The 27,456-nt window shown below is 49.9% G+C and overlaps 6 protein-coding genes across 6 annotated transcripts; 5 read left to right on the top strand and 1 right to left on the bottom strand.

Annotated features, from left to right (window-relative positions):
- The first annotated feature begins 121 nt into the window (after positions 1–121).
- F5J12DRAFT_869065 (sphingomyelin phosphodiesterase) lies at positions 122–3,697 on the top strand. The gene is made up of 22 exons (XM_051747094.1): positions 122–575; positions 640–687; positions 738–1,049; positions 1,101–1,266; positions 1,318–1,438; positions 1,494–1,628; positions 1,682–1,703; positions 1,755–1,832; positions 1,894–1,952; positions 2,004–2,147; positions 2,210–2,215; positions 2,290–2,393; positions 2,456–2,524; positions 2,580–2,589; positions 2,642–2,673; positions 2,722–2,759; positions 2,833–2,892; positions 2,970–3,038; positions 3,093–3,118; positions 3,167–3,327; positions 3,383–3,411; positions 3,480–3,697. The coding sequence occupies exons 1-22, from the start codon at positions 390–392 to the stop codon at positions 3,621–3,623; spliced, it is 2,019 nt and encodes a 672-aa protein (XP_051594389.1). The 5' UTR covers positions 122–389; the 3' UTR covers positions 3,624–3,697.
- Positions 3,698–5,629: 1,932 nt separating this feature from the next.
- F5J12DRAFT_728967 (XPG I-region protein) lies at positions 5,630–8,118 on the top strand (the record flags this gene model as incomplete). Its single annotated transcript, XM_051741929.1, has 7 exons — positions 5,630–6,067; positions 6,124–6,823; positions 6,890–7,032; positions 7,097–7,248; positions 7,307–7,494; positions 7,552–7,616; positions 7,690–8,118. Coding segments are annotated over 7 exons (2,115 nt in total), but the record flags the coding sequence as incomplete, so codon positions are not given.
- Positions 8,119–8,608: 490 nt separating this feature from the next.
- On the top strand, positions 8,609–9,784 carry F5J12DRAFT_869080 (uncharacterized protein). The gene is made up of 3 exons (XM_051747095.1): positions 8,609–9,094; positions 9,155–9,222; positions 9,290–9,784. Exons 1-3 carry the CDS (start codon positions 8,707–8,709, stop codon positions 9,455–9,457), a joined length of 624 nt encoding a protein of 207 aa, XP_051594391.1. The 5' UTR covers positions 8,609–8,706; the 3' UTR covers positions 9,458–9,784.
- Positions 9,785–17,652: 7,868 nt separating this feature from the next.
- F5J12DRAFT_580328 (uncharacterized protein) lies at positions 17,653–19,842 on the top strand. The gene is made up of 6 exons (XM_051740157.1): positions 17,653–18,127; positions 18,192–18,261; positions 18,315–18,418; positions 18,479–18,722; positions 18,778–19,489; positions 19,548–19,842. The coding sequence occupies exons 1-6, from the start codon at positions 17,776–17,778 to the stop codon at positions 19,623–19,625; spliced, it is 1,560 nt and encodes a 519-aa protein (XP_051594392.1). The 5' UTR covers positions 17,653–17,775; the 3' UTR covers positions 19,626–19,842.
- A 1-nt stretch (position 19,843) lies between these two features.
- On the top strand, positions 19,844–21,366 carry F5J12DRAFT_580329 (WD40 repeat-like protein). The gene is made up of 8 exons (XM_051740158.1): positions 19,844–20,101; positions 20,163–20,326; positions 20,382–20,508; positions 20,574–20,676; positions 20,730–20,795; positions 20,855–21,108; positions 21,180–21,199; positions 21,256–21,366. Exons 1-8 carry the CDS (start codon positions 19,876–19,878, stop codon positions 21,352–21,354), a joined length of 1,059 nt encoding a protein of 352 aa, XP_051594393.1. The 5' UTR covers positions 19,844–19,875; the 3' UTR covers positions 21,355–21,366.
- Positions 21,367–22,036: 670 nt separating this feature from the next.
- F5J12DRAFT_869138 (TBC-domain-containing protein) lies at positions 22,037–27,455 on the bottom strand. The gene is made up of 18 exons (XM_051747096.1): positions 27,108–27,455; positions 26,842–27,006; positions 26,449–26,756; positions 26,348–26,394; positions 25,931–26,271; positions 25,823–25,854; positions 25,666–25,737; positions 25,450–25,587; positions 25,247–25,328; positions 25,044–25,093; positions 24,358–24,877; positions 23,947–24,039; positions 23,688–23,825; positions 23,322–23,575; positions 22,991–23,210; positions 22,503–22,904; positions 22,386–22,449; positions 22,037–22,306 (listed from the first exon to the last, which is right to left on the bottom strand). Exons 1-18 carry the CDS (start codon positions 27,324–27,326, stop codon positions 22,281–22,283), a joined length of 3,171 nt encoding a protein of 1,056 aa, XP_051594394.1. The 5' UTR covers positions 27,327–27,455; the 3' UTR covers positions 22,037–22,280.
- Between the last annotated feature and the right edge of the window lies 1 nt (position 27,456).

Raw genomic sequence — 27,456 nt, forward strand, 5'->3', positions numbered from 1 at the left:
AACTTCCGGTTCTTTCTTTCTTTGTACTTGGGTCATCCATGATATCCAAATAAAGTCAAAGGTAGTTCCCTGCGCCCTTAGGGTGAGTTTAAAGCTGTGATTTAATGGTGCAGAAACAGATAACTTAGACTTGGAATCGCCACTGATCTTTTCTAGGCAGACAGCCCCCTAACTTGTACAGTTCACCGTTGGCAAATAATTCCGTTCCGGCGTCAAACTGGTACCACCCGCCGCACTACGAACGACAGAAGGGTTCTCATTCGATCAGTCACGCGCTAAGGAGGTACTTCCATTCCTATCTTATCAATACATATCATGCGTTCAAAAGACTGTCGTTCTTGCATCTTTCTTCCTCCAGCAGGTTCACTAAAGGTGTCCCTGGAGACCTGATGTCTCTGCTCTCCAGACTCGCTTTTCTGTGCTTCATAGCTATCGCAAGTGTTGCTGTAGGCGCAGACGTTCGTTCTGCATATACTGCCCCTGGAACGTTTCCTACTTCCGTCTATGAGTCGTACTGGAACGACCCTACTGCTACGTCTGCTCAACCACAACCTGTTATCTCTGATCCGGCTACGGTAAGCCTATCAGTGTCCCCCTGTAACTAGTTAGGTTTGATGTTTGATATGTCACATTACTTAGCATTCAGACTTCCCGGAGATGCTGACCGATCCGGCAAACTTCCCAAAAGTACCCGGACGATACTCTTCATTTGACCATTCTTATCATGCTATTAACAGAACGATACAGTTGACCCTCATCCGCTACCGACACCTTTGCAGCCGACTCAGCTGCTTCAGCAAGCAATTGGGCAAATCAAGTCCGTCGCATCTAACTCCGTGCTCGACACTTGTGCGAAATGTCAATCTTCTTTCGCAATTGCCAAGATGCTCGTTCTTGCGGCCCCCGAACAAGGCCCGTTGCTCGCAGAGGCTATTTGCATATACTTTAATTTCTCTTCGACTTGTTACAATGAGTATAGCGAGCTTGCCCTTGGATCTGTTTTTACACAAGTGGTGGCTCTTGGTGACATGAGCGGGTACGACGGACAGGTGAAGTCAATATTTCGTTCATTTTGGACAGCGCTAATAACCTATGGGTAGCTCATTTGTTCGCGCCTTCTGAACTTATGTCCCGTCCCACCAACCGTGCCTTTGAACATGACAGGTTGGTTTGCGAAGCCAAAACCTAACCCTTTGCCTCCTCCAAAACAGCCGAGTGGTGAACGCTTAAAGGTTCTCCACGTCAGCGACATCCACATCGACCCTCGTGTGTAATTTTGTGCATTCTCCGTTATCCTACCAGTTCATTGCCGTCCAGGATATGCCACTGGATACGAGGCGAACTGTACGGCATACCTCTGCTGTCGTGAAAACGTGTGGAATGCTGCTTCGCCTGGTCGTGTCGTTCTTCCTGCCCCTCGATATGGGTCATATCTTTGGTGTGTTTTACTAATCCGTTCGAAAGCTGATTACAGTGAAGTAATCTCACACCAGCGACACGCCGATGTCTCTGATGCTCTCCGCAATGGAGGCTATTCCTGTACTAACAGAGACAGAAGTCACTGGATTCAATTTCTCTCTATTTACAGGTGACTTGACGGCACATGACCCCGATAACCAATATTCTAGGTATGTCTTTTCGGTGACACGACATTTAGCGACAGCCTGATACGAGAAATTAGGGCTTTCGTCGAGCAGGCTCAGGTAAGCGATGGAGATGGCGTTCATCCTTAGAGGCGCTGAGATGGTTGCTAGGTGGTCGTGTATGATTTATTGAGGAAATATGTTGGACCTGCTCCCGTGTACGCTACTCTGGGAAACCACGATACATATGTAGGTTCTTGCCGCTTAGTCCCTCTATGCAAGTTTCTTGACATACTTTTCTTGTATGCAGACGCAGTTCCAAATGATTCCATACTACCTCGGTGGACCTCTGGGGAAACAATTCAACTGGTACGAAGGAAACCTTGTAGTGTATACATTGCCAGCTAACATCGTTTATAGGCTCTATGAACATGTGTCGTCGCTGTGGTACCACAATGGATGGCTTCCGATGAATTCCGTGGAGTATGCACGAACCCACTATGCGGCTTACAGCGTCAAGCGGCCAGATGGACTGCGTATCATCTCGCTTGATACGGATATGTGTATGACTTCGTCATTGTGAGATACTGTTGATGTTCTGCTGATTGACTACTCGCGCGGTCCATGTACCAGGGTACCAGTATGTGTGTTTCCCTCAACTTTTTCATGATGTTCATTTCCGTTTGGTGGTTGGTCGTATCTCCAGATTGAATTACTTTAGTTATGTGGACGCGACAACTCCTGACCCGTTTGGAATTCTACGCTGGTTAACTGACGAACTACAGGATGCAGAGGATACCGGCGGACGAGGTGAGCTTTTTGTGCGCTAGCCCAGGACTTCTTGGGACCGTTGGCCTATTTTTATCAAACAGTGTGGATCATCGGCCACGTCATCAGCGGATGGGACGGTACGCAGTCACAGCTCAATCCGACGAATTTGTGTAGGTGTCTTTCACTGCTAGGCTTTGCTCCTGATGACATGATTCGGTTGGCTAGTCTATCAGATGTGAATGGCTCCCGTTCTTGACCTTATGCCCCTCGACTGAATAGTTCATCAGCGTGGACCGATTTTCTCCACACGTCATTGCAAGTGAGTGTTTCGTTGATCCTATAACTTCCATGTGTTGATCTGCATTAGATATCTTCTATGGTCACAACCATGAAGATCAATTCTCCGTAAGTACGAGAGCTAATGATCAACCGAGGCGAAATTTTTCAATCGTCGGTCGATGTCAATATTACATATAAGGTTTTTTATGCAAACAATGCGACGGTTATAAACACGGAAACTGCTCTGGCTGTGTCATGGGTACGCCTCTTGTAGTGTTAACCTACTTCAGGACATCTCCGATCTAATCATTCGTCGACACCCATATGCCTGAATAGATATCGCCTTCACTCACACCGCTTACTAACCTCAACTCCGGCTTTCGAATGTACGAAGTAGACTCGGCAGTATGTTATCCTTTGAACCTTTGTTAATGTACTTGTAACAAATGCTCCTTATAGACATTCGAAGTTTTAGATGCCTACACGTGCGTCTGTCTCTTGTTTGAAGCTGATCTTAGTCAACTCGGTTGCAGTTGGATCAGTCGCGTAGACGAGTTCCCATCCCTTGATAACCAGACGGACATCGGACCTACGTATTTCCTTGAATATAGTGCCCGTGAAGCATATGGAGGGAACATTCCGTGGGGCACGAACGACCCACTGAACGCCACGTGGTGGCATCTCGTGACTGAGCGTACGTATTCGTCCGTCTCCGTCGTACTGGGGTCTAATACGTTCTGATCCTGTAGAGATGGAAACAAACACAACACTTGGCCAGGTGCGACCGATGACTCCATAAGATGCTTTTTTCTGTCAGACCATTAACAATTGCCCCTGTTACCATAGACGTTCCGGAAATACCAATCCAAGAGTTCCGTTCGAGCTATACCCTGCAATGAGACATGTCTCACTGCGAGTATATGTTACATGCGTAGTGGATCTGCGAGTCTTGCGTATGAGAACTGTCCTCGGGGATACGGATCTACCTAGTTGCTCTTCCGGTATAGGTTGGTGCCTGTATTGTAGAATAGCATTTTACAAAACATTGACGAGAGTCGAGAGAGTGACCAGCGTTCCAGGCTGAATGCCGCTAGGCACTTCAGCGCACGTCTCCCACCCTGAGCCTTCCCTCCCTATCATGCTTGCGGTTCCGGGTGTCTACTAAGTTCTTTCTACGAGCTCCACTCCAAACCTTCATGCCTCAGTGGATACGGAAAGAAAGCAATTACTAATATGCCTTAGGTCCTGGTCGTCAACCTACCACTTATTCTTATCACAGTCGCCCAAACACGCTACACACATTACGGCCTGCCTGCAGAGAGGAAACAATATAATAACACGTATACTCTCATAACCCACTGCTTAGGGGGAATAAAACGAATTTTCTCGCCTTGTTGTGCAGTCTGGCCACTTTGCTGAGGTGGATGAGTATCAACCCGACTGATATCGATGTGGACTCTGCAAGTGGGGTCCAACGCCACGCACTAGGCTCAGCGAAGAAAAAAGTTCCCATAATGGCCAAAGCCTGTGGAAGTTGGATCGTGCTGTGCACTTCAGCGCACGCTCGCACCTTGCTTTCGCGGTTCCTCGTCGTTCCCACCAGGCCGGGATGTTCGGAAACCGTGCACAAAAACGCAGGTCGGAGCAAAAGAAATGGGTTAGATGTGCAAAATAAGCTCGCATACGTATTTCGGGTATCATTCAGACGCTGAGGTACCCTTGGCGCGGGAGCATTCCAGGGGCAGCTGACCAGGAATTGTACCGCAATGATTCCATTCCCGGAAAAACCAGTGGTTTGAATTCCAGCAACTTTGTTTATTACCCTACTCTTCTACGCGGCCAGATGAACAATTCTCATACAGTGAATATTGACGCGGGAGACACGAATTTTGAAACGTGCTTACGTGCGAATCAAACCTGAAAGTCAGTCTAGGACGGTTTCTCTTCTGTCGGCCTACTCCGCTTGGGGACATCCCTTTCCTACGCCATTGTTTCGGGCATCAAATAACTTGGTGCGAGTTTGAGTGAGAGGTTCCTAAATGTGGGAACCCCTGACCAGTTCTCATCGGGAGGAGGGACATTGGTTACCTGAAAAAGAATGGCAAACAGACCAACTACTTGCTGCGTGCACCAATCGCTGAAGAGGGACCGGGTAGCCTTGTTCGTAACGCTCTTATGGAATGACCAACGTATGTCAGTGCATGCGTTCGCCAGATGGAAGAAGTATACATACCAACCCGGAAAACCATGCCCGAAACACAGCGATCGACAACGTACAAGGCGCTGATGCCTGTCTTGTGTGAAAGCAAGAGGTATGACCAAGCTCACGCCACGCAGGGGCAAACGATTCCATGGTGAGAACAAAATGATCCTTGCGCGTCTCAAATGAGGAATTGTTAAACCCATGAATAGTGTGGTCTTGTCCGCGATCGGAATAGACAGAACCATAGTTTGCCTGTGCACATGGGCGTGGAACCTACACACATGAAGGAGCGCTCGTTTCGTCATTGCATGGTCACAACTAAGATACGGAGCACGGGGTTGCTCCAATGCAAAGCAACACGGCGCAGTCACAGGGTTCGAGACGGGAAAGTGCAACACCTCCGCATGAGGTTTTAGGCTGGATTTTTTGGGTACAGAGTCCAGCTGCGTATCTGGCCGTTCCACAGGCGTGTAGTCAGTGAGACCACCCGATAGTTTGCTTGCTAGTTTAATGATAACTTACAGTAATCCTAAGCAGTATGCTCTAGTAGGAGAGAAGTTGAGAGCTTACATAAGCGAAGGTTTTGGTTTGCCTTCTCGCTGTGCACAACGTTGCCCAAGCACGGCTGACTTACGTCGTACGTGGTACGTTGACAGAGCTACGATGCCTATCAAGCATTTGGACAGTAAGGACTGATCTTTTTACCTGCTATTCAAACGCAATATGGAGTTACCAAGCCTGACTTTGTGCATCGTCTTCACATTCAGATTACCTGACCGAGCGGAAGCACTTGCAAACACTTTCCCTCAATGCCTTAGCGGACACGCGCCTAGGAATCGATGCGCACTATTATTTGAAACAACTCGCTGAAAATCCGCCCTCTCGCGAACCACTGCTTGCCGCGACAGGTGGTCTCCCGCTGGCGCTAACGACCCGTATCGAAACCGATCTCCGCACCCTCGAAAAACTTCGCATTAAACCCGTCTTCGTCTTCCCTGGCCTTCTCCCTGCAAAACGCTGGAGGCAGCAGCATCATGTTGATTGGGAGGAGGCATGTAAAGCAAGGAGAGATGCCTGGTCCAAGTATGAAGCCGGTCAGGAGGAAGCAGCTAGTAAACTCTTCGAGGGACGTAGTGGACTTCAACCATGGGATCTGTGGCGCATGGTCCTCAGAATCTTTAGGCATCGCAATGTCGAGTTTCTCGTCGCACCCTATGTGGGCTGGGCTCAGGTGGGATTTCTCTATCTTTCCGGTTAACTTCTGGCCGAGCTGACGCTCTCTTGAAGCTCATTTATCTCCAAAGGCATCCAAAATCCTACATCCATGCCATTTTCGGACCCACAGATACGCTTCTCTACCCTAGCGTCGACAAGTTGATCACCTCTCTTGATCTAACTGCTGCAGCGCCTACGTTCACTTTCGCGTCAAAACGTTCCATCTTAAATGACCTTGGGGTGACCGAGGATCAATTTCTCGACATAGGTATCCTAGTTGGATTTGAGTATGCAGCTCCTTTTCCTCCCAGCATGCACGAACAGGGGTTCAGAGCTACCGTCGACATGGTGAAACACTGGAAATCAGGTTTCGCAGCGGTGACCGCCTACACCGAGCATCCCAGCATGAAGCCCGTGCAGTACCCGGACCAATACGCGCGTACGCGTTCGATGATCAAATATTCCCTCGTATTATCCTCCGAAGGGACGGTCGTCCCGCTTCCTCTCGCTATCACCAACAATCCACCCTCCCTCGGCCCCAACCATCATCCACATCACCCAACTGCGGCAGATATACCTGCGGACCTTCACGAGATATTCACCAACCGTCTTCCGGACGAGGTCTACTTTTACCTCTCACGCGGACTCATGGGACCTCAGGCGCTCGTTTGGCTTACTAGCGGACAGATTGTAGAACCGCCTCCACTAGACAACGGGGAAACGACCGAATATAGGCGCTTCGTGAAAGAGGTTATCACAGACGGTCAGACGGGTCCACGAGCGACGGCGCTCGCACTGATAAGCAGTGTCTCTCATACTTTCTGGACCAGTCGCAAAGTGTCGGGAAACTTTTGGTTTGAAGTACCTCATACTGCGAAAGCTATCCAGCTTAGTTCGCCGCAGACCGTGCAACTTGCCGAAAGAGTCTCCGGATGGAACGTGGGTTACGCGATCGTAGAAGAGGAGCTTAGACGACAGAACGTAAAGTGTTCTTTCCCTGGTGGATGGGTGCACCGGTGTGGCTAACCCCCCAAGGTATCTTTAGTCTTCTACGATTGACTTTGCCCTGTGTTTGGGTGCGACAGCAACGGAAAAACTGGCGGCACGGACCAAGGGAAAGTCCCTTTCCAGCGGACAGTTGGATAAAAAAGATGAGTTGGTGGCCAACGTAATATGGCGATTCCTTGAACTGAGAGGGTAAGTCATATTATGGTTTTCGGTGACAGTTTTTTAAAATCCGTGGCATGGGGAACAGGTTCCTCCTCAATTCTCACCTGCACTCACCCTTGGCAAGAGCCATGTACACAGCAATCAAACACGCACGGCTGAATGACAAGTTCCAAGAGCCACTCTACTTATTCTTGGAACTTGTGAGGGCAGGGGTAATGCACGGCCACTTATGGTCGGGCCGAGCATTCAGTGGTGGGCCGAGTTTCGGTACCGGTATGTCGTCTTCTCATAGGGACTTATTGGTGGGTGAGCTTATATCCCCGGCTTCAGATGATGAGAAATCATGTATGTTGTTGGTCATGAGAGTGCTAAGTATTGTGCCTTTGAACTTCAAGGTAAACGTCGTCAAATCACCCGATATATTCGGTTGTTTTTTCCTCGGTGACTGACAGGTGATGTGTACCCCAGCCCCAACCTTGGTCCGCCCCGTTATCACGCGAACTACTCGTCTTCAACTCCTTCGTGCGATCCCTGATACGTGCACTGCGTACACTGCTGGAAATGACGACGTTGAACATGTTGTTACGCCAAGAAGCGCGCAAGGCAAGGGACGATTTGTTGGACATTGCGATATCGCTTCCTTTCCAGAATGAAGTGAACACGGGCTTTGGGGTGCTCGCCAAGGTATACTTGGATGCTCTGACACATTTGAATAACCAGACGCGGGTACAAGATCCCATGGCAGAGGGAGTACAAGAGTATAAGCAAGTGGCATTGGATATCTGTGAAGACACGTTTCCGGGCGTGAAGTCGCCTAAATCGGAAGTGGAACGAGGATTCCGGTTCTGGGATGTGGTAAGTTTGTTTCGTTTCGTTCTTCGGCGCGTGTGGGTGTAGCCATTGGGTCGGGATATGGATCGTCGCGTTTGAAAGGAGGCTGACATGCGGTTTCCGTTGGTAGGCATTGACTGCCATGAGGCAACTTCACTCTGAGGGTGCAGTTCTTCGGGAATTGATTGACCAGTTTGAGGCAGCGGAGGCATGGCTTGCGCCTATGCGACCTTGAACCGGGACTTGTGTACGGACGGAGGTGTTGATCTCACGAGATGGATGATGGGTGTGCTGTACAGTACTAGTACCAGTGCAGTCCACGTGATGAGCGGACGAAACGTCAGAACAGAATATGTGGTGGGAAAAAAAACGATGGTGGTGTTTGGGAACAAAAACACTAAATTGGGTATATGAGGAGGATACTAAATTTGGCATTCGAAATCGATACAATCACGTGACTATGCCCATTGGGCGAGCGATCTGAGATCTGGGAGAGCTCTTGATTTAGCATCCCGGCAAGATCTTTTTTTTTTTTTCTCCCTCCTTCCCAACAAATCCGAGAATGGACATGAAAAGTGCTCGCGTGGCTTTGTGGTTTCTTAAATTTGAGCCCCCGGGTGTTCACCCCTCCTTGTCCCCCCAATCCCATCCATAATGTTGGACGTAAGCCAGCCTCGAATGCTGCACCCCTCCTCGTCCCCCTCCTCACTAGGGCCATCCCCTCTGCACGACATGCTTGCTCTGGACTCAAAGGTCCCTTCTGGTCACCTCTACGTGCGTGAACCCCACGCCATCCAGATCATACAACTCGTCGAAGCCTCCCCGCCGCCCCCTCATAATATCTCCTCCGTGATCCAGTCTACTCCGGCTGGTTCGTCATATCCGTCCACTTCTGAGTCCGAGGAAGAGGAATGCTCGTCCTATTGCTCCTCGGTCGTCACCCCAGACGACTCTTCCCAAGACCGTGAACCGGTCCCATGGACGGATGACACCCACAATGTTCGTATGAAACGGGTGCATCTTTGGAGAGACAGCGTGACGGGTGCCTTTATATTTCCTCCATGCACTCGTCCGAGGTTTCTGACACCGCTTGTGCTTTTAGACGCATCATCATCCTGCTCATCGCCTTTGAAACGCAAGCTGAACTTGCATCACACTGATGATGATAATGTGAGTCGTTGCAGCGGCCCCCTGATGCCCGCCCAGAGGTGATTGATCGGTGCGCCTACTACCACAGTCGTCCCGCTATCCTTCAAAACGGCCGCATACGACCTCCAGGTCAAGTGGATATATATGTCCTGCTTGTGATGTTCCATTTCCTTCACAACCAAGTTTACACCTACACGCTTGCATGCCGCTCGCGTCCGAGGCATGCCGCGCAGCGGTCAACTATCATTTCGAGTGACCGTTCCAATTTCCATTTCATCCTATCATTCTACCCTACCCTACCGTCTTCGCTCTTCGATTTCTCCCGTCATGGTCATTCCGAACAATGATCCCTTGTCACCCGCATTCTGTGCATCATAATGGCCCGGCTGCATGTTTGTATGATATGATTTATTATTCTATTGTTTTAGCTTCTCTAGACCTACTGTTCTACCCACTTACTCTACATACCGTCGCGCGATTCGAACGGGAGTCCGACGTTAGGGTGTATTACTTATCTGAGCACCTAGTGTGCTTCTTATATTAATTATACCATATTAATACACCTATTACATTTTCTCTCGAGTCCCTCCCCCCCGGGCCCTTGAAGGGTAGGGTCGCAATATTCCCGACAACCTACGAGGAAGTCGATCCCACGGGAAGTACTCAGGGACTCTTCGATCGGCTGTTGTCATTTTCGTCGACCCATTCGTTCAAATATGCAACAGTTGACTTCCTCTCGAACGCGAAGTCATTATCAGACGACGTGCCTAACATTTGTCTTCTAGTGTACAAACTGCTTGCAGACAGTGGCAGACCTCAAAATATGTCATACATGGAGGGCCCGAGTGAAACAGCAAGTCAAAGATAGAGGTGCCCACATCGTGTCATGTGGGACGTCCACGTCAACCTATCCATCCAAACGCAACATCAGAGCCAGACAATCGTGGTGCAAAATACACATCTATGGTCGGTCCCATGTTGAGAAACTAACTATGTAATATGTTCACGGAGGGGTACGCAGATGTGGAGCAAAACATCAGAGGTTTTGCCCCTGTGAGGAAATATGTACCTTCACTATGGACGATCATGCATCATGCACATACGGAATTATTTGTGGTATCACGACCGTATAAAGTATGTTCATACCGTACCGTATCATATCCTCGTTTTCATTTATCCGCGTACACATATGTATCCACATGTATTCGCATACCAACGGCCATGAAGTGCTGTATCATTAATTGAATACCCCGAATCACCTGTGGACACTTGCGGCGCGTAAGAGTTAAGTTGCTGGACAGATCGCGACCAACGATCGAATTGATCGATCTTAGATGGCCTCATTCGCAGTACATACCTACCTCTGAATGATAAACAGGGCCCGATTTTGTCTGACGTTCCATTAAGTCGATACTATTGAGTAGAAAGTGTCTTCCCCACTGCAAATTTCTACGCGCAAGGTAGTATGTGCGTATACGGGCGTAAAGTCATGTATCATATCTGATAACCCCGCTTGCTCCCGCCAGGGCCTCTTCCTGTCTGATGCGTCGCTTACCACCACCATTTCACCCAAATACAGACACTGATCACGATTATCTGAAAAGCAGGGTACTCCCTAGGAAAAGGGGCTAATGGGGAGGGACTAAAGGTGGTCGATCAGCCCTGTAAATCCGCGTAGAGGTGTATGTGTATCTGAATGTCATTGTTACGGTAATATTCTCCCTACGTGGACAAGGACGGAGGGGATGTCACTCGAGTTGCTGTAACTAGAGTGGGTCCAGCTCCCGTCAAAGCCCAATCTTTCATGATCAGGATTTGATCAGGACCGACCCTCGACTCTAGTCAGGTCTGCACCAAACCCCGAAGCGACGCAGAAGAATAATCGATATAATAGAATCCAACGAGTTGGTATGTGGTGGAACGCTATTTTCGACTGGGAAGGCGGAAGACGAGGGATACAGTAGACATGGGGAACGTCCATGGGATTCGGAGGTCAGATATCTAATTTGTAATATCCTTATCATTTTTTTTCCCATATATAATTTTGCCATCCCTTCTAATCGAGAACATTTTGGCGCCTTGGATGCTCAGCGTTCAGGATGGATTGAAGTGACACGCAGGGACCTCTTAGTCGATAATCTAACATGTAAGACCGACGGTTGACTGGACGGCAAGAAAAGGTGGAACGATGAGATGTTTGCTTCTCAGCTGTAGCATATGCCGACTCCAGTGGGGGCTTCATTTTTTTTCCACGCAACGGAGTACTTCCGAATTGTACGCCGTTCCCAGGTGACGGGGTTCCACACATCAAAGTGCCCTCGGGCAGGCTCCGTAACAAGACCCGGCGAGGTGAACGGGTGAGTATGTACTACGTGGGGCAGGCGCTAAGATGCGATACAATAGAGCACTACTTCACGATGCATCGCACACTTCCCTGCATATCAGCGTAATCGAGAACTCACGGCGACGGCCCACGCTCTGACAGAGAGTTCTGGCATCCAGGTTTCGATGATTCGATTACCGACGGTATCGAACATTGTAGGTCTGATCACGGGGTTTGCCGATAGAGAAGCCTACGTTCCTCGTATGTTCATAAGATGTACGTACAAGTCTAACAGAAGAAGCACAGCAGACGGATATGTAGATATGTGATGGGGAAGAGAGGTGGAGTCGAACTCGAAATTATATCCTATAGCATACACGCGTATCTTGCTCGCCCTCCCTGTCATAACGAGGTACATACGGGATCCATCTATCGACGCACACGACAATCTGTGTAGGTGCTGTGACGCAAAGGACGAGAGTGTTACCTCTCCTTCCATACCTTTACAGTAAGTGGACGTCGTGGGACCATACGCGTCATACCTGTGCTTACCAGTGCCGCCAATGAGAGCCTTGTCGTATCATTCCGGACCAGTGGTCATGGGCTCCCATCAAGCGGTGTGCTCAAGCGAACGTGCACGTCCGCGGAGAACCTGGCGTGATGCTGAGTGTCACGTTGTCTCCATGTCCCCTGCTTGTACTCGCATTGTGTTCCTGCTTGATATGACCAACTAACCGTCTTTACTGCGCCTACCGGCCATGCATTGATGGAACATGACCACACACGAGGACCTGCGTGGACACGCGCACGGTAACCTAATTTCAGTGAAATGCAAATACAAGCCAACCAAAAAAAAAAAAAAAGACACGCGGTTTTAAATCTACATAAGTGACAGCGAACACACGCACCCACGAAAAATTGGACAGCACTGGTTTTTGGCGGTGATGCATGATGGTGGTATGCCATTATAAGTACATAGAGTTTGATCCAAGTCTAGTGCGAGCGATGCGCATGCGCAGGGACTGTTCGGGCCGCCCGTTGGCACCGCATTCCCCCCTATTACCCCTCACGACTTGAACGATCTCCATGATCAGGATGGCAGGAAAAGTACATAGTTCATTTTCTGCAGTCCCGTGTCCTGAGACTGTAATCTATTGTCGCCTGTGGGTTTTTCATTTTGGCGCTGCTCCTCTGTTGGCAGTCAGCCTGTGAGTGGAGTAAACTGTGACGTTCTGCGAGTGGAGGGCGGCAGTGGTTGCGGAAGAGTATTGCCTAGCGCTGCACACATTTATTTGCGACTTGCTGTGTGTGTACTATATGCACACACCTCCAGGCAGGTACATAACACCCCTGCCGAAACGCCTGACAGGCGTCCACGGCATGATTCCGATGCGGATCATAGAGATGCAGGGAGGGAGGTAGATGCGTTGACGTTCACGAGAAAAGTGCGTGTATACATAGATAGTCAAGTATCCCATTCAATGCAATCCATGGTAATAGCCAATTCATTCCTATCATGCCATTGGTCTTTACACGGACTTCATGTGTTGGATCACAACTGCATTAGTACCACTTGCCGTACCTGTGTCGTGAAGAGGGGAATCCGTCCACGTACGATAATTCTCAAACTCAAGCTCAGAAAAATTCCTTCAGCCTATCCCTTAAATCGGTTCCCTCCGCCGCCGATGGTATGGTAACAAGGACATGGCAGTAATCTCGCTGTTCAAACTTCCTTATTCGGTACTTGTGTAAGGACAGGTCCGTAATCCGTTCTGCTGGCTCGTTCCGTGGGATTCGCATCATTGCAGTGAGAAAGAAAATAGTCCAACCCTTCAAACATCACCGGCACCTTTCCACTGATGTTATTACTGCAACGACAGGATCGGTGTTGATGTCAACAAAGACACAATAGACCGAGATGCCAAGGATTCGTTCGGAAATCGGTCTTCCAGTAAAAGTTGGGAAAAAGAAAGGCTAACGCCTTCACCCCGCTCTATGAACGATTGCGCCACCGTTGGAACCGGAAACCGCAAGATGCTGGAGTACAAGCCCGCCCCTTCTCTCGGCGTCACGGAGCCCGTCCTTTCAAATCAGCATGTTCTTAACTTAGTGGTGGAGGGCTTGGAGATTGGTCGTGTGAATAGGTAAGCACCTAACCGGAAAGTTAGTTGATCACGATATGTTCGTACGGTGTATGGAGAAACTTCTAACATGGGTTTATGGACACAAACACTTCCCATCCTTTATTCATCAGCGGAGATGGAGCCCTCTATAGGCTCGCATCGGTCTGGACATCCTCGTATGCAAATTTGGGAATCGGGCCGATAGGCCGTAATCCTGGGTATCGGCGTCCTCGGGATCTCAAGGTTCTTGTCCCACGTTCGAAACAAAGGTGTTCATGTACTTACAACCTGGCTGCGCCTGTTTGACGAGTTTGGGCTCCCCAGGGCACATGATGTGACAAGTTCTCAACGTTCCCATGCTAGTTTATTTATGCCTACAGCAGTCTCCCAGCGGTTTGGTTAGCTTCGCTCGAGTTCCCAACTCCTTTTCTCGTATCTCCGCTTTTGGTTTGTCCATTCATATCCCTTGCAGTGAGTACAAAATAGCAAAGGAGGGAGTCTTCCATGATTTTGTCAATCGCCTTACTGTACCCTCATCCGCTGGAGCCATCGAGGTGGTCATCCCATTGCGGCAACGACAGGTGTGTCTCCCCCTGCTCAACGGGGCAATATGGTTGCCGAAGATACTTTGGGAGTTACTTGACCCTTGTGGACGCGAGTTGGGTTCAACATCTGCCAGATACAGCTAGTACCTGTAGGCATTGATGCGGACTGGAGGACGGAATCGCATGGCCGCTGAGAGAAAACGGCACCACCCTAAATGATTTTCCTTCGCAACCCTATTAGTTACTGATAACCCTGAACATCTGAACCTATGTGTGGGACTGGAGGGTAGAAAAATTCAGATCAGCGGCGATGTATATATAGCGAAAAACCCACCCGTCGCCGGATGAGCTTCAATATGGGGATCGCGGCGTACGCATACCTGCATGGGAGCTCCGGTGTTCCACACCCGTCGGGCTCCAATCCTGGCAACCGACCACATACTATTTCCACCGGCACGTGGCTTTGTGGGAGGGGTTCGTGCCGAACTATGACAATGACAAGCTCAGCTAGGGGCAACGGTTTCCATGCCTGTCTATGGGATGGTTGAAAGAGCTGAGAATCGTCAATGGAACGCTAGCTAGAAGGCTCGAGAGTATGTTACGACGTTGGCATGAGTGCACTTCGAATCGGGGATGGCACACAGCTGCTCCTGTGCTCGCACGGCGAGCAACCCTGAAGGCTCGAGTGTGAATGACGCACATAACGGGCTGACGTCGTGGTTCATTTTCATTAGTTCATTAGTTCAAGACGCGGCTACATGTCCGGGCACTTTTCGAAGTATCCACGTCCCTGAGCGGTCAAATTTTCAAATGCCATGAGTAGATATGTAGCGGGCTGGCACGCGTTGGGCACGCGACTGGGTGGGTGGCTCGGTATCGCACACCTGCCAACTAATACGATCAACGGTCCAAGTCTTTGCCAGATGCATCACATACGAAACCCGGCCTCTACACAACCAACGGATTAGATCATGATACTGCAGGAGTACTACCCATGTGGCGCAGCAGCGCTTCTGGAGTGTGTTTCAAGACCTCGGGTCCCATGCATCATATGCACGTTCTCAGTGAATACTACTGGTATCAGGGTCTGCGAAGTAGCAGGACTCAAATTATGTTCGAGTTCCATGGGATTTAACCACTTACGAATTTTGGACCTGTCAGTCAGGCTCTCAGGCGACCGCTGCAACGCAACATAACTGGGAGCAGCATGTTCCACCTTCGGTCATGGGATACGACCACCTACAAACGTGCGTAGAACAACATGCTGCAGTTCTTTCACACGAGCAGGTCCCGCATGTTTTTCAGGTGAGTCTACCTTGAACCAGGGTTACTTCACCCACCAGATTAAGAGGTTTGTGCGGGACAAAGTTCGTCCACCGATTTTCCAATCCCAGCTACATGCTATCACCGCTATCACCGTCTCCGCAGCGCAAGCCACAACCCCAGTCCTGTCCCTCTCTCCATTTGCCATGCCTCTATACCCGATCCGTCGAAATGTATCTGACTGTCTACACAACCGTTCACACACAAGCCGGCGCGGTGCGAACGAAGTGCGTCATATGACACGTTTCATTGCACTGATGCATATAGTATGGGATTAGGTTGTGGTTAAGAACCTGAGAATGGCCCAGACCTTCCACAAGCACGTCGGTATCGGAAAGAATGGGGAGTGGAAACGAGTGGGCCCTTATAACGGTTCATTAGTCCGTAGGTATGTGTTCAGATGATGTCTATTTGAGTGAGAAGGGCTGGCGGTAGTGGCATGGGGCCATTGTGCTCGTGTATTCTGCATGCTAGGGCCGTGCGTTCATGAGATCGAGTTCAGAGACAGCCTTTCAAGCAGGCAGAGTGCATCATCGTTCATACTGTAGGGAACCTAACTTGTCGCATCGCAGTCTCACAGAACACCACATCATACTGAATCGAATTCTAGTTACGATGTACGTATGTGTGGTTCGTCATCACTATTGTAATCGTTGGCCAGCAGCTAAGTAGGACAAGTGACTTGGTTAAAGTTCTGGAATTTTGACATACACATGCTTCCATTCCAGTGGGTTCGCAAACTTCTAGAGCCCAGCCAAGTCTCGTGTTCGTAGCTGTCACGTGTTCCCGTTCTTGGGCAAAACTCAGCCAGGGTTTCACAAAAGACCTTACATATGTCCACCGTGAGGTCAGGTGCTCTTACTCGTCTCAATGGTAAGTTGGAATGGAGAGAGCATATCTGTGGGAACTCGTACTCCTCCGAACCTTATGTTGACACGCCGAATCTAGGTCCTTTGTCCAAAAGGTTGCGGTTTGGTCCGATCTATGGTCATGGTGACCCCGTATGGCATGTGCATCAATATGTATCCATGTATGTCGCAATGTGGTCATGATCCAGGGATCCGCGCGCGATCGGAGCGACCCTGAATGCAGTGATTATATTGGAGGACATTCCTCGTGGTGGTGCAGTCGAATATGACTGGTAGGATGCAGGATTTTACGGTGTGTAGTATGTATCACCGTTGCCGTTGCCGTTGCCATATTATGTCATACCCTGTCTGGTATATATCTAAGTGGAGGCGAAGTAGAAGCGGTAAAGATGGAGATGAAAACTCATATGGACGTGCACGCTTCTTCAGCGGGAACTACTTTCATTTCGCGGTCACGAACGGCATTGAACGGAACGCCGTTGTTACGTGTTGCGTGGAGAGAAGCAAGAAGTGTAGTATGAATCCGGTCGAATCCGCATTGTGGGGTTCGCTCCCAATTTTCAAGGATTTAAGTTGGCATTGGCTCGACTGTGTCCGAATGACCCCTCGAAGTCGGGCGATACGGGCGCCCAAAAACTGCTCTTCTCAAGTGGTCATTGTGATGTTGTCCAGACGAACATACATACGTGAGCCATGGCCTTTTGGAGCTCAAGGGTCGGGTTCCGTTATGCAAGTGCAAGCGGGGCACTGAGGAGATGTGACTTCAAAATGCCATACGTCAGCCAAGAGCTAGTAAGGTTTGACGAACTGATATCAAGGTTTTGCAGTGACAAAATTGGCTCCCCAAACGGTTGGAGCGTGTCGGGCCTCCAAGCTGTAGTTAGTTACTTGGCAAGTTTCCTGAGTGATTTGAATTTCTTTAATGCGGGTGCATCTCGGACTCAATAAGAGAAACTTACCATCCACCATGCAAGATAAGAGGCATGCACCAAGCCCTGAGAGATACGAATACCGTGAAATACTGACAGGACGGAACGGATCTCGCACAGCAGAGTCTGTAGCAGCACTAGTGTGGTTCCCCGTGAAACAAACCAGTCGCAATATTAGTTCTGTGTGGCGCTTCAAGACTTGGCCTGTAATGTGAAGACCGGAAGACCAGCCTGGAGCATGGCTGGGTATATTGCAGTAGAGCTCATGGTTGGTCACAAAAGCACCCTATAGTTGGAAAACAGCCCCGCCGGTGGCTTGACTTGGAGGGAAGTCGTTCTCGTTGACTATGGCGTGGAGGATTGAGTCTGGTTTAGGACATCAGGGAATGTCCGACGTCGGCAGAGACACGGGGTGGGGCTGGCTGCGGGCCGTCTAATACTGTGACGTTCCACAAGGCCAGGATGGTCCGTCACAAACATTCACGGTCTACGGACGACGACATGGCCCTACCCATTAGCCATTCAGATTTGAGACTGCCATCGAGACCGTATCTCACCAAGCGAAGCGCTCGGGTGCTCCTCATTCTTGTCTTGGCCTCATGCGTGCTTGTTGTCTTCCGTCTTGGTCATTCAACACGCCGTAATGCATCTCAGTATTGGGGGGGAACGGAGGAAAATGGCACGGAGAACAGGTTGCCTCCACTTTACGAATCTTATCATGACTACGAGCGACACCTTCCGCAACACAACCTGTCGCTGCCGTACCCAGAGGGGAGGGACGCTAAATTTTTCTGGGCAGCCAACCATGTTCACGGTGCGTCGTTCCTCGATACCTCTCTACCTTCGTTTTTAGCATGTCTGACATGATCGTGTGATAGCGTCTGGGTGGGGCAATGCCATGCAAGAGCTACTCGTCAACGCTCTCCTATCCCACGCCGTGAACCGAGCGTATGTCTTATTCCATCGACTTGCACGTCATTCGTCCTCTCACTTGTTCCCAGTTTCGTCTTCGACAACTATACATGGGACCCGGATGGTCCAGATTATTCGGTGTTCAATGGAAAGCTGATTCCTTCACGGATACCGCATTCTGCCATCATTAGCGGTAGGGTTACAGTCAGTTCCGCGTTTTTACCACGCTTCTTACTCCGAACACAAAATATAGGTCCTATTATCGGTTCGTCCTGGCCACCTGGTGACCCGACGCCTCGTTCGGTTTCCCGAGAGTACTTTGAACGCGTGTGCCCGCATCCTCTCGTCATCGACAGCTACGAAATCAATAAAAATTTGCGTCTGGACACCAGCGTGTCGGCATCTGTCATCTTTGACACATGGGTGGACAAACTTAACTCTATTCGCGATCCTTGTGTCGAGATCAAGCGTGGTTCCTTCCAGATTTTCGAAATATGGTGCGCCGCTGTGCCTCTCTTCCCCTACTCAACAGCATACCAATGAACTGCTCAGGCAGTTTGGATCACCTCGAATCTTGCCATTGTGGCCCAGGTTATCCAAGTCACCGATCCTCCGTAACTTTTCATGGTCACCTCTCGTCCTTCAGGCATACGCCCAAAACGCACATCTCTTTGACTCGCCGTCCCGATCCCTTAGTTTTCTCCCTTCCTACCTCCGTCCTTCTAACGCTGTCTCAATTTCCCCGTCCGAACTACACAATGTCGAACCCCTCCTAACACCCGACCAAACGAACCCAGTACCTGGCCTTCTCGCCCTCCATGTCCGCAGGGGTGACTTTGCCGACCACTGTGCCCATCTTGCTAAATGGGCGGCAGACTGGAATGGCTTCAACAAGTTTGCAGCCCTACCTGACAAGTTTAGACCACCCCCTGATGGCGGGCAAGGGTATGCGACAGACGAGAATTTGCAGCTGTATATGAAGCGATGTTTTCCTTCGATCGAGCAGATTACGGATAAAGTCCGCAAGGTCCTCGAGGAGCAGTATAATTTATATGGGAACTCAAGGGAGTTGAAGAAGGTGTATGTCATGACTAACGGAGACAGGGAATGGTTGGAAGAACTCAGGGTAGCGCTCATGAAGGTGAAGCGGTGGGATGCTGTGGTGACGAGCAGGGACCTATCTTTGAGTTGGGAAGCTAAGCCGGTGGCGCAGGCTGTGGATATGTTGATCGGACAGCGGGCGCAAGTGTTCATCGGCAATGGCGTGCGTATCGTTCTCCACTGTCGTTGACAACAGATCTAACGTGTTATGTGCATGTTAGTATTCGAGCTTGACATCTAACATTGTGATGTTCAGGATGTTAAGGGAACTTCCTCCGGAAGATACGAGGCTTTGGTAGATCACCTCGCCGCGACGAGTAAGCCGTCACATACTTGAATAGTGCCTCCGAAACAACTACTCATGCTCTTGAACGTTTCCCCTTGCCGCAATTACATACCCCCGTCCCTCACAATATCCCAATATTAGTAGCGCATGCCGGGGCAGCACACGACCCACGTCTCGCTTGTTCGTTGTACGCTCGCTCATAGTATTATATAGAGTATTACTGTCGAACTGTTTGTTCGTATTTATCCACATACTCCTTGAATATGGACGATTCGACGACGGACGACGACAACGCATCACAGACGACCGAAGACGACCCGCAGATACCAGCACCACAACATCAACAGCCGGTCCAGCCGCCGACCGCCCCGTCTCAGCCACCCCCCCGCGAAAGACCCGATTATCGACTGAGACACACCCTCAGAGGACACACACAGTCCGTATCAGCAGTCAAATTCAGTCCAGATGGGAATCTTCTAGCTTCTTGTGGTGTGTAAAATATCTAGGCTTGACCCCCGCGTTGTCGCACGATCGATCTCCCCCTATATAGCTGCGGACAATGTCATCAAGTTATGGTCCCCGTTTACGGGCGAGCTCATAAGGAATCTAAGTGGACACACCAAAGGTCTGTCCGATATCGCGTGGTCGAGCGATGGACAGTACCTTGCATCTGCATCAGACGATACAAGCATACGGATATGGAACGTCGAGACAGTGCGTCATTTTCCGCTGGTTTGTTGTCGCATGCAACGGCTCACGCGATACTCAGGGGCTAACGATAAAGCAACTTCGCGGACACACGAGTTTCGTGTTTTGCGTCAACTATAATACTTCATCAACACTTCTCGTCTCCGGCGGATGTGACGGGGACGTGCGGATATGGAACGTTGCACGTGGTGAGGCAGGTTCTCCCACTGTGTCATGGAATACACCAGCCTTATCGATGTAACGAAACCAACAGGAAAATGCATCAAGACCCTCAATGCGCATCTCGACTACGTGACGGCCGTACACTTTAATCGCGATGCATCACTCATCGTGTCATGTTCCCTGGATGGGCTGATGTTTGTCTATCTGTCGTTACCCGCTTCCAGCGATATGACCTTTTCTGGTGCAGACGCATATGGAACACGACCACGGGGCAGTGTCTCAAAACACTTGCAGAGGGCCACGATGCTATTTGGCGAGTCCACATTTCCCACTCTCTCGCCTAATGAATTGACCAACGACTGGGCCATTCAGCCAACACGTCCAATTCTCTCCCAACTCTAAATACATCCTTTCAACTTCGCACGACAGTGCCATCCGTCTCTGGGACTATCACACATCTCGCTGTCTCAAAACATATGTCGGGCACCGCAACGAAAAATTCTGTATCGCTGCGTGCTTTAGCGTGACGGGCGGGAAATGGATCGTGTCCGGGAGCGAGGATGAAAGGGTGTATATTTGGGATTTGCAGAGCAGGGCGGTTGTGCAGACATTAGAAGGTCATTCTGGTGAGTCCTAGCTGTTTTCTCTTTCTTTCTGTCTCGCTTTTGGACGGGGCACTGATGATGCTATGGTGCAGGCGTCGTCGTAGCGGTAGCTGTAAGTCCTTCATATCCTAACCCTATCACCTAGATATTGAGCGTTGTGTTTGCTAGACCCACCCCCACCAAAACATGATCGCATCCGGCTCTATCGAACCTGACCTCGCTATCCGGATATGGGCGGACCGAGAACCACCTGTAGCCGCATCGTGATTGTATCGCACTTATTTGTATATTCATTCGGTCGTTTGACATGCTCGTATGGGGGATCTCGTTGACGCATCTGGATCTATGGCTATTTGAAACCATTCAAGTGTAAGTGCGCCAGGAGCACGGATACTTCTACTTGTGGACAACCATGTCCGAGATATGCCCTCTATCTCGCTCGCTCGCTGCCTTCGTTTCCGTCTCCCAATGCGTCCACAGCTTCGCAAGAAGTCTCCGGATGAAGAGCTGAGCGGGAATTTGGAAGGTAATGACGCAGAGAAGGGATTCGCGTGGTCTATGCTCTTCCTCGAGTGTAGCAACGGATCGCAGGGTGATACTCGACCGATATCGTTCATAAGTCACTGCTGAGCATATCCGTACTTTCCGTTTCGTTCTGTTGTATGTACAATGCAGCTGCAACATATTGCGAAAAGGGACTGATACTTCCGGATCGTTCTTCCCTGGACCGTGCAACCGTTGTTGTGGTATTGAACCAGAAGTCACTCGCCGTTAGGACATGCCAGATTGCGCGATAGCATAGCCCACACGTGACACATGAACTGTGGGTTCCAGATGGGTACTCAGTGAAGAGACATTGTCCTCTGTGGTGACCCATGACTCCAATAATAGTGCAGCACCAAGTCACCCAAGTCACATGATATGACCCCTGGCTATCTGCTCCTATTTTCTCATAATTTATGGATTATTACTGACTGAGTTACCAGCCAATCTTTGAAAAAGTGACAAACATCCAGACAGTTTTTATTTATTTATATGCACCCAAGTGCTGAATATCAATCCGCCCAGCGCTGTCCATTGACAGGCTAAATTGAAGGCTTCGTCCACGACGACATATGACGTGAAGAGATAGATTGATGATTGTGGTAATGTACATACATATGTGCAAAGTGAGACATCTATCCGTAGGTGGCTTACATTGGCTTGGCGTTGACGAGGTCTACGAGTTGGTTGTGGACGACGAAATGTGAGCGCACATGCAAAAAACCGAACACCAATTACAGAAGATATGGACGTACCTCTTGCAACCTGCTTATCTGCCTCCGATAATCCAGAGTCATTGGCTTCCAGGAAGGCGTCGACCTAATACGACAATGACGTGAAATGAAATAAAGTGTCGGAAACGGAGGACCCACCTCATCCATAACCTGATCATCGTCCTCATCTCCACCATGCACTTCATCCAGCTCGCTATCGTCTTCGTCATCTCCGTCTTCGTCCCCTACATCATCAATCGCGAACGGTGTTCGTTCGAGGAAGGCAGCGCTCACGGCCTGGAGGTGCGGCATAGTCGCCAGACCAGCGGATGACAGTGCTGCGGAAGGTGTCAACGCCGGTGCTAAATTATCGTCGTGAGGAAGTGGAGGTAGCGGAGGCTCGATCGTGAGTGTTGACGACGAAGTGGATGGTGCGAGTGTATAAGAGTCGCCAGATGAAGAGCCAGTTGTGGATTTGGAAGGTACGGGAGAAAGAATGGATTCGCGGGCTCGAGGTTCTTCTGCACGAGTGTAGCGACCAATCGCAGGGCGATACATAACCTATGTCGTTCACGAACCACTCGTCAGCATTCATTCCTCTCGTGCAGTGATGTGACGACAACACACAGCAAACAAGCATGACGTACCTGATGTTTCCCAATGGTTTTCCCCAGTTCATCGCTCAATTTATGGAATATCCTCTTGTTATCCGACGTCGCGATATTCGACCATAAATCGCCCAAGAGCCCGCCACTCGCGTGTGTCGGGAGCTCGAGGTCGATGACTGGCTCGAGCCGGAAGGATGCTGCAAGATCGGTTTCGAAGAAGGATTCGAGAATCTCGTCGGCAAGAACGACCATGCGGAATCTAAGGGGTTGACGTTAGTATGGTTAGTGGGTAGCGCGGGAAGTGCGAAGAAGTGTGCAGGATTGGAGCAGCGAGCGGACGCGAAACGCAGCAAAACTGAGGTGGACGTACGTAGCGAGATTCAAGTAAGGTTGATTATTGCCGATCTCTGCCGCACGCTTCCTCTCCGCCATCCCGGCCTCCTCCATTCCCAAATTCGCATAGCCTTCCCGCTCCTGTCCCCGCCTCTCCCCAAACCCGTGATCGTCCCCGGCCCCGCGCCCCTGTCCTGCATCCAACAACGCATCGCCATACTCGAATGCATTACTCATGAACCTGCTCACTGCACCAAGATAGGTATCCCCGATTTCGTGACGGAATATGAACTTAGGGGAGTCGTCAGCTGGATAAAGTGGCAGGTGGAACGATTCTCAAGAGAGTAAGGTGTGGAGGGGAGATGGAAGATGGAAGAGATGGGAGACGGAGGGATGAACTTACAAGCAACGACTCGGATAAAGTCAACACTTCGTCTTTGGTGAGATACCCATCTTTATCTTTATCATGCAAATTGAAAAACCATTCAATACTTTCCATCAGATCGTTAAACATGACACCGTCCAAGCCGGAGACAAGGTCCTATCGGGTAAAGAGGTTAGTGGGATCGCAGTTGCACGTGTCGACCATTCGGTAATCACATAGAGACCCAGAACCAGAGAGACGAAAGATGGTAGAAAGATAAACAGAAGGACACACGAACCTGGAACGACAACGATCCCCGACATGACGTATCCCAGAAGTAAAATAGCCGATCTATCAATTCGTGTTCTGCAACTTGGCGATCGATACGTTGCTGTTTTGCCACATTCCAATCGCGACGTTGGCAGCGTCACAAGTTACCGTCGCGACAGTACCATTGATACCGGCGTCCGGGTCAGAGAGAGCATAAGAATCGATGTCAGCACCGGAATTGTCAACGCCGAACTCCAAGTCATTGTCAAATATCAGAACCAGGACCAATAACCACATCATTGCCAGCAGACGCAAAAGCACCCCCATCGCAGACTACAAATGATTGATATCACGGGAAAAAAATCTCCAACGAGTGAAACAGACAACCAAAGGAGAAACAAGCACAGGATGAGAAAATAAATACGAACAAAGGACATACCTGAAACCCATTAAAAATCACCTTTTCATCTCTCGCCCACGTCGCAATTTCACCCAGGAATACTCTGAACGTCTTCAACCCGATCTTCGTCTCGACCTTTTCCTGCTGACCGTCTATCACCTGAACAAGCGTCCCTGTCGTCACCCCAGTCATCTCCCCATGATCGCCATCCTTCGACGACAAACCATAAGGACTCCCATTCGCCAGCTCCGGCGGCGGCGGCTCCTCACACATCGCCTTATACAATGCATCATAAACAAACCCCGCACGTTCCTTTCCAACTCTTCCAAAAGTCCTTAAATTCCTTACCGCCGCGCGTTTTGCAAAGCTCTCGATCGTATTCACCACTTCGTTCCTAAGTTTACGGCGTTCGGCAAGAATAACTTCAGACGTGATGGATGAAAATTCGCGGAAGGAGATCAAGAGGAGGTGTTGGAAGCACGTTATGGCGCGTGTACGGGGGGAAGGTGAGGTCGGATGTGCGGAGTCGTCGAGGGTAGAGAAATATTCGCGCATGAGGCTACATATGAGCGTATGTCATGAGCAGGCGAGTAGGCAAGGGTGCAATATTGTCACGGATTAAGATGTTTGTTGGGAAGGATTAGGGTGAAGTGGAATGAATAATTGGCATCAGATCAACGTCGCTCGAGTACAACAGAAGCGTATGTGGTAGCTGAAAAACTCACCTCAAGAACCCACCATCATCCTGTACCAGCAACAACTTTTCCGCATTAATCTTCAGGATGGCTAGATCGCGTCAAACATCAACATTTCCATACATCCATGGAGATAGAAGAACACGAAGAGTAGCTCACCTAGTCTAGTCACACATACACGTGTCAGTAAACGACAAGATCGTTGACAGTGATTTAGTTGCGACGCACCCTACTTGAAAAAGCACCTTTGAACCCATACAGAAAAAACAATCGACGATCCGGAAGGCAAATATCATGGGCATCGAGTTGATATACCTTTGTTTTATTCCACTCGGTCAGCTCATCCCGTAACAGATCGCAAAACTCAAATAATGAAGGCGAATGATAAACGCGCAGAGAGGAATGGAACTGAGGATAAGGAAGGAAGGGGACGCACAAACTCAAAAACCAAGGCAGGGAGGCCACAGAGAGTTGGACGTCCACGGATTGGAAATGGTCACGAATATCTGGTAGGTGACGCGCAACGAGCGATTCGAAAACACGTTGATCAAGAAGGGTGCCGTGCATTGTAGGGCTGTCCGAAGCGATCGTGGCGGTGTTGAAGATTCATGAGATCAAGGTGACCGGGTGGAAAGAGGGACGGAAAACATACCTGTAATACCCTGGGAGGAGACGGTCACAAAGTACTTCTAATAACCAAAACACTTGCTCTTCGGACATGTATCTGTGTTCGTCGTGGAGTCAGTCAGAGACACGAATTCGTTGGATTTGGTACGACGTGGTGCAAGATGAAAATAGGAAGGACCTACATTAGGATAGCAGCTGCAAGGATGTTCATCGCCTGCGACGGTGTGTTCGTGTTCAGCGAAAAAAAGTGACAACAGGCAAGGGGCACGCGAGAATGCAGAAACCCATACCTGACAATACCCAACGTGGGGATTCTTATACGAATACGCCTGCAACACCCTGCGCAAGGCATCAATTCCTTCTTCAGACTGGTATCCGGCATATTCGGGAAGACTCCGATGCAAATCTTTCTCGATGTCCTCGAAACTGGTACTCGTCTTGCCGAGGAGTGTGCCAGTCTTCTCCCGAATCTGACGGACGACGTCGTCATAGACGCCCGGGTTGTTATAGCGAAGGTAGAGTGAGCCAGAAAGAGTGTCCCACATTTCTCCGCGTAACCTGTTGGGAAGGCCGACTTGGACGAGACGCGTGCATTGGGGGTATCGAAGAAGGGTGAGGTTCCTGCCGTGAGCTAATGACGATCAGGACGGACGTGCATATGTGATCAAGAAAATAAGGATTGATGATGGATCGAACACGTTACTTACTCTTCAGATACGTTGTCCAGAGCTTGATCTTCGAAGCTTCTCGTAATCTGGAAACGGCGGTGATATCTAATCGGATAGTCCACACAAGACGAGGGACTCACTTCCTTGGGTCGCCTGGGAATTTGAACTTGAGACCTAACCCACCAAGATATTCTGGTTCCGAAGCTTCCTGTCCTTCCTTTGTTTCCGGGACCAATTCCCCATCCTCACGTTCAGTGGCGGGGCTGCTATCTGCAATAGTAACAGAGGAGGACGAAGAAGAGGAAGAAAGAAGATGTTCAGAGTAGCATGTCTTGACGAAGCCTTTGACAACTTTCATTTGACCGCGCTGGAGTTCGACTTTGAGCGCGTCCCTCAAGAGGACGCAAAATGCGTCTGCGGTGGGACGTAAGGAAGTCAACTGAACGATCTATATGCCCACGAGAGCCATCACACGAAAGACTCGGTCAGCTGCCTCTGTACAGTTACGGGGCAAGATAGCGAGTGGAACGTACGATCTTTGACGAGTGCCAGGTGATCAAGCTAAGCGCGTATACACCCGCACGAGCATTGAGACGTTCGACGCGTCGCACCGTCGACAGGGGCATGGTAAACCGAACTGATTTGCGGTCTAGCGAGATGAAAGAGAGATAGGGTGGTATGAGGTAGAGTTTGCCTGCCTGCGAGCGTGCCATTAGATTTCGGGATTGACGTCCCAGAGGAAGACATTGATAATGATGACTATGACCACACGACACGAAGAATGTGAATGGCAACTCACGTAGGCATCTTCTATGCCCTGCTCTCCCAGAGTTAGCACAGCACTGATCTCCATCTTGTCGATGTCGGCGGGTGGATCGTGTTTCTCGTTGCTCCCATCCTTCGTACGCCATTCATGCGACGACGGCGACGGAGCATCTGGGATCGAGAAAAAGGCATAGAGGAGCTGGTCCTTGGTAGGCTCCTTGAAATTACGGATTTGTGTCGATATGGTCGACATGTTGGTCAGAGCTCAACGCTACAACGGAGTATCTCAGGCTGTGTCGAGCCAAATCCAGCGTTGTTGACGATGAAGTGAACTGCTCAGGTTCAGGGTCGCTAGTCGTTTCAATTCAGTCGGGCGCTGACGT

This window comes from Pisolithus orientalis, assembly GCF_024613125.1.
Source record: "Pisolithus orientalis strain OTSU chromosome Unknown F5J12scaffold_99, whole genome shotgun sequence".
NCBI lineage: Eukaryota > Fungi > Basidiomycota > Agaricomycetes > Boletales > Pisolithaceae > Pisolithus > Pisolithus orientalis.